This window comes from Coptis chinensis, chromosome 8 (genome assembly GCF_015680905.1).
Source record: "Coptis chinensis isolate HL-2020 chromosome 8, ASM1568090v1, whole genome shotgun sequence".
Classification (NCBI taxonomy): domain Eukaryota; kingdom Viridiplantae; phylum Streptophyta; class Magnoliopsida; order Ranunculales; family Ranunculaceae; genus Coptis; species Coptis chinensis.
The window spans coordinates 13,788,045-13,797,132 of record NC_141463.1 but is presented as its reverse complement, the minus strand read 5'-3'; the positions used below and the strand labels follow the sequence as shown (position 1 = coordinate 13,797,132).

At 34.2% G+C, this 9,088-nt stretch overlaps 1 protein-coding gene across 1 annotated transcript; it reads right to left on the bottom strand.

Moving 5' to 3' along the window:
* Nucleotides 1-4,223: 4,223 nt before the first annotated feature.
* Nucleotides 4,224-7,530, bottom strand: LOC147480079 (pentatricopeptide repeat-containing protein At1g02370, mitochondrial-like). Its single transcript, XM_086579785.1, has 2 exons — nt 7,203-7,530; nt 4,224-5,653 (listed from the first exon to the last, which is right to left on the bottom strand). Exons 1-2 carry the CDS (start codon nt 7,473-7,475, stop codon nt 4,457-4,459), a joined length of 1,470 nt encoding a protein of 489 aa, XP_086435911.1. The 5' UTR covers nt 7,476-7,530; the 3' UTR covers nt 4,224-4,456.
* Nucleotides 7,531-9,088: the final 1,558 nt, after the last annotated feature.

The following is a 9,088-nucleotide window of genomic DNA, read 5'->3' as shown; positions in this document are numbered from 1 at the left end:
GGGAAATCAAAAACTTAATGCAGCTGCATTGAACTAACTTCAAAGAATAATTAATGAAAAAGTGGAAACTGGATGCAACATACTATAAAGAACTAACCTCAAAGAATAATTAATGGAAAATAAGAAACTTGATGCAAATGCATTGAACTAATAACCCTAAAATATGTTTGTATTATATGTATGGGGAATAAATGTCTAGACAAATATAGTTTTGCATTTTAAGTAGTGTTTATCATAATTCTTTTATTATGATTGGGAATGTTTTGCTATTCAAGTAGCTTCAATATTATATTCGCTATATTGGACATTCTCACAAAACTTCAATCAAACTTTTATTATTAAACCTAATAACAAAAAGAAGTCGATAGGTTTTATCAAGATTTGGTGCTTCCTTTTTATAGAGAGTGGTGTAAAAAATTTGAATGAGTGATTAATATAATTTTCATATCTCATAGTTATGCATAGTTACTAATATTTTTTAGAATAATTTAATATAACGGGACCCGTTTGTAAGACGGGTTCGAAAGCTAGTTATATATGAATAAGCTAGCTTCATGCAAAAGAATAAAAATATAATAAAGTGATTAAAGTCCCAAAACCCATCCTTTACAAACTCTATAAAAGGAAGTCTGATGACTTGGTAACAAACAATATCATAATTGGTACTATAACAGTATCATAATCTTTTCATGTGCTACTACTGTTTGATTGCACTAACTGACAACCATGCAATGTATCTTGACATCTAATTCCAATCAGTGTCTTTGTTGATTTGAATTATTTGGTAATAAAACTTCAATTGCATAAGCTCTTAAAGTTTGTGAACTGATTTGTTAATTTTCTTTCTTTTACGTGGTAACACTCAAACACCTTTGCTCCAATGTATCATATTTTCAATAGTTTTACATTTTCTAAGTGCATTACCTGTGTAATTTGTTGAGCAAGCCTTGCATAACAAAGCGTAGTTAATATTATGATAATTAGATAGTGTGACTTAGTTGATACAATTTAGTCTGTTATTGATAAAAACAATGCCAAGATGGTTTTAACCATTTTGAATGAGAGAATGAACTTACATGACGTCTTTGTAGGGAAAAAAATTGTTAAGTGAGTGCAATGCATAGTGTGAGAGGAATTGATATTCAAAGTTTTTGAGTTTGAACTACTGAAGACCCACAAAGAAATGGAAGCGTAGATGGTGCCTTTCCTACAACTCTATTGAATAAATAAAGAAACATTTTAGTTCAATACTTGATATATATATATATAAAACTAAAAAATATAGACCGTTAAAAAAATTGCAAACTTCAACACAACTTTTGATAAGGTTACACATATTGAAATAAGCTGATTTTTTTGGAGATCATATCCATAGTGGGGAGATCATATCTACAAAAAAACCGGCTATTAAATCATTGTGTTTAGTAGGGGTGTCAACATAGCCTGACCCTATATGTGTGTGTGTGTGTGTGTGGAAGCTAAAAGACTGAATAAATACTCAAATGCTAGGTGTAGGGCTTATTTATTGATTAATATAGAGGTGTTTACTCTGAATATCTCTTTTTTTTCCCTAATATATTTATAACATACCTATTCTTTTTCACTTATAAAATTTACATGTTATATTGTTTTGCTTTATGTGATACGAGTTATATAGAAGCTTAAATATAATCACGTTTACAAGCTTTATAGATGCTCCTATCTAACCTGGGTGTTTGTTTGGAATTATAGGCTTATAACCTTATTTAGTAAATTCTTCATAGCTGTCATCATTTGTTCATATCTTGGTGGTTGCTTAGGAAACGAAAATCTTATTGTGAAAATTTTCGATAAGATTTGAGTTCCTTTTTTTGGTCAGATTCATGTATTTTAACACTGTCTTCATTCCTCTATTAGTAACTATGGATATGTCTTCCTTATATACCATTTCAATTGAAGCATGTCAGATTTTTATTGATTATTAACTTTTCATAGGATTTATGACTCCGGTGGTGGCCAAACGATGATTTTTTATTCTTTTAATGAACCAATATGGTCTATTTGACATAATTGGTGTAAACAAATGGAAAAGAAAGCTTCACAGCGTCATCCGTTGTTCAAGCTACAAAAAAAAGATACTAAGCATCCAAATTTGCTTAAAGCATTTTGTTGTATAAATTGTTTCAAAGAACTATCATAAAAATTAGGTAACTTATGTTATGTTTGATATGGATTATTCTGCTACATTAGATGGAACTAAAACATAATTTTGATGAAAACTAACCCTTTCATGCATCGTTTTCATTTCTTTTTTGCTTTTTACTATTCCCCCTTTGTGATTTTTTATTTATGCCTTTGTATCAGTTGGCTTTTTGTGGCAGTTTTGGTCTCCGGTATTTACATGATATATGGATAGTTAGGACAATATAGAGAAGGGGAAATTTGGAGGATAATAGAATAAGCAAGAGCCCATTTTATGTGGCACTGACTTTTGTGCCCTTTTGCTAAGTTTGGTGAGATGAATTCATTTGAATTTGAATGAGGAATATAGTTCATAACTTGTTTTTGCGCTTAGAATTGAGAAGCTCTGTTGTAGGCATGTCAGATGTGAATGAGTTTATCATACTGTTTTGCAAAGGAATGATTAATGGCTTTGAGATAGCTCTATGTTGTTACAAACTGCCCAAAGAGGCAAGGATCTGTCCATTTAATTGGTGTATTTTAATTAGACTTATTTCATATTTATGTGTAAGAATCCTATAAAATTGTGGTGGCATGGTGATGCTATTAAAAATGTAATGAAATCAACCTAAAAGATTTCCATTATTGTCATATATCCAGGGGATAAAGTTGCACGGTTGTAAGATGTCAGTTTCCATTCAAGGCGGATATTGCTGTTTTGCTACTCTTTAGCATAGTTTGGCTTTGTGGCATCACTTTGCCAAGATTTAGATGAAATACAGATGAATTTGTGAATGATTGATTTCTCTTTTTGCTAGAAAAGAAAGTAGGTTGGGGGAGGTGATGATCATTTTATTTTATTTTTCAAGTTTCGACAGTAGAAACCTTCATTCAAGAATTGTCCATTTTCATTGATGGGCTGGATGCTCCATGATAAAGTTGAAGTAATATTGGTTTAAAAAAACAAAGTAGAAATGATATTGAATATTGTACAGCTTCAACTTCTAAGTTTTTTTTTTTTTACTTCTAAGTGCTTATTTAATTGTTTTTTATCCCAATTGTCGGTAATATTTGAAGCTTTCTTCTCATAAAAAAGTGCCCAACTCTTAAGTGGTACGCACTTACAGTTTTAGGTAATCTAAATTCATTAACAAAATAACAAAAGCCCCAACAAAAGATTTTAAAAATTAAAGAGACCCAAAGCCTTAAATTTATAGGTGAACAAAAGCCCAATTATATTTTTTTGAAAAATTAACAGGTCCTTCTGATGGATTTAAAAATAGCAGGCCCAACCACAAATTGGGCTGCATGGCTAGCTATTATTATATATTTCAATGCTGCTTTCAGAGGTTTGGTGGAGCCGCAATGGAAACATCACAGCCAAAGCTTCTCCAGGCCTAATGCCAAGCATTTTCAAGTGTTACATCCTGTGCATACACTGGAACTGGGTGAAACTCAATGGGCAGCATACATTTTCTGGGCAATGACGTTACCCAATCCCCTACTGCTTCAAAATTATTATGCAATGAGGCATCAACTCCAGTGACGCGAATGTGTGGAGTTTTACTTGGCCTTTCTGCAAGCACCCTGAACACAATCGACCGCACCAAAGGAATTTTGCAAGGCAGTCCCACTTTATTTATTGACAGAATCCTAACGATGGTAATGGACTGGTTTTTTTTTTTTTTAATTGCCTTTTAGCTTAGTTGGTAAAACCTTTGGATGATGATACTAGAAGTCTGGGGTTCAAACCCCGCTACACACAATTGAGCTACTGATCTCTTAAAAAACAGGCTTGCCCACACATTTTTTACAAGTACCGACTAGCAAAGTCGGTAAAACCTTTGGGTGATGATACCAGAAGTGTGGGGCTTGAACCCCGCCAGCATCAAAGAGTTACTGATGTCATTTAAAACAGGCTTGCCAATAATAAATAATAAATAATAATAATAATAATAATAATAATAAAATAGTCTGTGGTGTACCACACAAGTCTCTCTCATCTCCGGATTTGAAGAACACCACTCAACTTTAAAATTCTCCTCTGGTGTACTTGTATAACATGCTGAACAATGCCTAGATTTATTTGATATGTTGTTTTCAATCTGCTGATACTTGAAAACTAATACAAATACCACCCAGGTTAATAACTTAGTTCCAACTCTGAGGTTTTTTAAATTTCACTTGCACATAAAAGCCAGCTCTTGAAGAGCCCAGTTACAGGATTTTCCCTTTCTGTTACCTGTAATCTTGTAATCAAGACCTTAAAGGGAGAGCTTCCAAGAAACTTTTTAATTTAAGCACCTATCTCAATACCATTTGCCTTCAACCTTTCATGGATCTGAGATTCCATCATTCCTGCAGCGACATATGTCCTAGAAAGGGAACTGTATACATCAGCAGGGAGGGAGTTGATATTCTTCAAGAGCTTGCAGAAATATTCAGCTCCATCGGCATCCTTTTCTTCCTCAAAATAATTGAGAAACAAACTTACAGTTTCTTGACTAGCCTTCCAGTGATTCACTTTTACTTTTAAAGTGGCTTCTTCAAAATACTTACCAGCCAATTTCATCTGATGCTTGTGCAAGTAGAACCTCATGAACTTCATTAGCGTCCCAACGTTTGGTTCAGCTCCTTTTTTCACAGCGCCTTCGCGAAGCTTTTCAGCTTCTTCAATCATGTCTCTCTCGAGGTAAGAATCTATAAGGATATTTGTCAGTCTTATATCGTATAAAGTGTAACTTGATTCCCATTCCTCAAAGTATTTCTCAAGTCCGTCTGTGTCACCCAGTCTAGAGAGAGCCTGAAGCATGAACTGATAGTTGATATTGGCGGTTTCTGGAAAAGTCAACTTGAGAGACTCCCATACCCGATATACGCCCAGCTTATTGGAAATAGCCGAGTACAAAGTAAGGAGTATATGGTAAGCCTTGCGATCACGAAATTTGTCCATGTTCTCAACTTCTTTAAGTGCTGAATTTGCTTTGTCAATGAGACCTTCTTTGACGTAAATGGAGGCAAGACTGGTGTACGTGGTCCAATCACACTTGACCCCAGCTTCTTTCATCTCCAACAAGACTCTCTCAGCATTTTTAGTATCTTTCAATAAAGCATAGCTGTCCAGTAAACAAGTATAAGTATGAATATCAGGCAAAATACCCTTATTCTTCATTTCTGTTACCAGTGGAGGGACACTCCCAGGTTTACCCATACTAACAAGCATGGACATTAGATTGTTGTAGACTAATGGAGTAGAAGCATAGTTCAACTCCCTCATCTTTTCAAGGAGTGTCATAGCCTTTTCTAACATATTCTCTTTGCAATAACAGTGTAACAGTGCTCCATAAGTTAACTTGTTCCTAGCATGTTCTGGAAGACACTCAAAATGTTTCTCTGCTGTATCTACACCCTCTATCTTCGATAGAAGATCCAAATGTATTGCATGATCACCAGGGGACAAATCATTACCCCTTTCCCGCCACCAATCCATGACCTGCATATAAGAAGAAACACGCCACAAGAAATATAATACCAGGAGTCTAACATTAAAGCTGTGCATATCTGCTTGTAAAGATTTACATGTAAACTTGAGGTAAAACATAGTAGATCAGAACTAAAACAGAGTGTGTTGCATGTCGTTAGTACATGTTCCCATCACTAAAAAACTATCAAAAAGTATACAGATTAAATGAAATCACTGTTGCCATTTCAAAAAATTTAACTGTAATTTGCATCTTCTGGGGAGGAATTTGGAAGTACTGAAGTAGAAACTAATGTTGTAGATTCGTTAAACATAATGTAAATCGTAAACGTTAGGAGTTAATCGTAAGTGTATTGTAAACCTTACGTTATGTTTTTTGATATTTAAAACATCCGAGATTAAAAAATAAAATATAAAACCAAACGTTACGTTATGTTCCACTTCCATTGCCAAAAAGTATACAATTCATTTATATGCTAAAGTTCAATACTTAACTTTAGAAGCAAAATCCAACAGTTCTCAACCTCTTAAGTTACCTTTCTAATTTTTTTACATCGTACTAAGACAGGGTGAGCCACTATCACCCCCTCTATTTTGCATTCGGGGAAAAAAAAATACTCAGCAGAGGTTTGAATTGTTGAAGGAACATTTTTGATCAATTAAAATGTGTGGGCAAGCCTGTTTTTAAAGAGATCAGTAACTCAATTGTGTGTAGCTGGGTTCGAACCCCAGACTAAGCTAGAAGGCACTTACAAACCCCTAAAAGAAGCAAAAAGATCACCCAGGGAATCTAGGCCTGTTTTTTGCTGATGATGTCTTTGTTTTCTTGAGAGGGGATTTGAAGGGGGTGAGGAGTGTGGTCAATCTATTGGAGAATATCAGGCTTCTTCTGGGTGGAAAATGAATAAATGCAAGACTAGAATTTCTTTTGGGGGCAGCATTCTCATAAGATTACAGAGACTTAAAGATACACAAGGATTTCAGCTGGGAACCCTCCCAAAAAAATATCTTGGTGTGCCTTCAGTTCAAGGCAAAGTATCTATTGTTCATGTAACTGGACGGGTAAGCCATTGTTTCTACAAGGAAGAAGTGTCAGTGACAGTTAACAATGGTACAATGTCTGTGCCTGTGCAAGTTCAACAGATCTTCAACACTGCTAGGTATCATGCACTCTTTGAAGTCAACATAGAAGAAGATGACTACATGGTTGGCCAGCTTATTTCAAGGGAAAACTCAGTGTCTATTCAGCATTCAAAGAGATTGAAGCTAATAGACCCAAAGTAACATGGCATAAGATGGTTTGGAACTCTAGTGTTCAACCAAAAGTGTCTGCTACAGATGTAAACAGCTAAAGACTAGATGATACTGGCTTTATGGTGTTTCATTTTCCATCATATTGATGACTTGGATCACATTTTGTGAACCTGCAACCCTGCAACAGATTTTTATGAACATGCAACATATACTTCTTCCTCATTATTTCCAACACAAACAACAAGGATTAGAGTTCCATACTAAGGGCAGTAAAGTAATAAAAAAAAATCAGGAAGAGAGGAGGGACCTGAAAAGCGTGTTTATGTTTCTTGCGATTACGGAGCTTAATAATGATATTGATGAGATGACGTTTCTTCATGATGTTTCCCTCCTCCACCCAATCATTCAGTGTTTCGGCAGCTTTAGCATCCTTTCTGTAGCCCAGACCCATTATTCGATTAAAAATGTTACTCTCCTTTTCTTTTATTAAACTCATTTCTGCTGCTGCACTTGTACTGTTATTAGTAGTAGTAGTAAATTTTCTCAAAGTACAAATCAGACTCTTAACATTTTTCGACATCTCTCTCTCACTCTCACTCTCTTAGGGTTTTGGAGGACTAGTTATTCTTTGCAATATATCTGAGTATATTAAGCTAAACTGTTTTTTATACTTCCGTCCCCACCAACTTATCCAATTATACTTCCGTCCCCAGTTCTTCACTTATTAGACTTACGTCCCCAATTTCAAAACTGACTCAACTCTTTCCGTCTTGTGCATGTGTAAATACACATTTACCCCTGAGCAAGCAAAATGACAAAAAATGCCCATTGACTCTATCAAGACCAAAAGCTTGCAAATTGACACGTGGTATCATTCCCTCTCATTTAATCCAACGAACCCAAATATTTTCTCTAAATGACACCCAATACCCTTGCTAACTTGAATTAACCAAACTACCCTCAATCATGTTTCCCTCATGTGCCACGTGTCAGCATCCTGGTGATCAACTCTCAAATGTGTGTTTTATTATCCATATATTGCTGCATTACAATCTTTCTTACGTTTAACGAAAAGACAATTCATAACTTTTATTGTCTTTTTCAGGTTAAGGAGTATTTCAAACCACTTACCATAAAGGTTGTTTTTAGCATCAAAAAGAGCATTAATCACGTTTATTATGAAGACCATAAACTACTATGGAAAAGTGCTAAAAAAGTCAAAGTCAACTGTCGAAGTCAATGGTCAAAAGTCAAATCCCTCAAATCAGAATACCAGAAATAGAGGCCCTTATCTCAAAATATGACATTCTCCCAAAACCTACCTTGGTCATGAAACAACCAAAAAGCAAAAGCAAAAGTGAAATGTGAGGTGTTTAATTTGTAATGGAGAAAGGTAAAAAGCAAAAGTAGGGGTATATAACCCAAAAGTAAGGAAAAGAGAAATCATTCATTGTACCAACGTCATCAACTATATATTGATGTGAAAAATATTTTGCATAGCTATGAGATATGAAAATGATATTAATCATTCTTTCAAATTTTTTACACCACTCTCTATAAAAAGGAAGCACCAAACCTTGATAAAACTCATCGACTTTTTTTTATTGTTAGGTTTAATAATAGAAATTTGATTGAAGTTTTGTGAGAATGTCAAATGTGGCGAAAATAATATTGAAGCTACTTGAATAGCAAGACATTCCCAATCATAATAAAAGAATTATGATAAACACTACTTAAAATACAAAACTATATTTGTCAAGATATTTATTCCCCCTACATATAATACATACATGTTTTAGGGTTATTAGTTCAATGCATTTGCATCAAGTTTCTGATTTTCTATTAATTATTCTTTAAGGTTAGTTCAATGTAGTACGTTCCATCCAGTTTCCAATTTCTCATTAATTATTCTTTGAGGTTAGTTAGTTTAATGCAATAATTGCATCAAATTTCCGATTTTCCGTTAATTATTATTTGCGGTTAGTTCAGTGCAATTACATCCACTTTATGATTAAAAATAATAATTGCATCCAATTATTATTGGCGAAAATAATTGGCGGAAGTTTATTGGCGGAATTAATTGATAGAAGTTATTGGCGGAAATAATTGGCGAAAGTTATTAGCGGAAATAATTAGCGAAAATAGTTGGCAAAAATAATTAGCAAAAATAGTTTGCAAAAATAATTAGCAAAA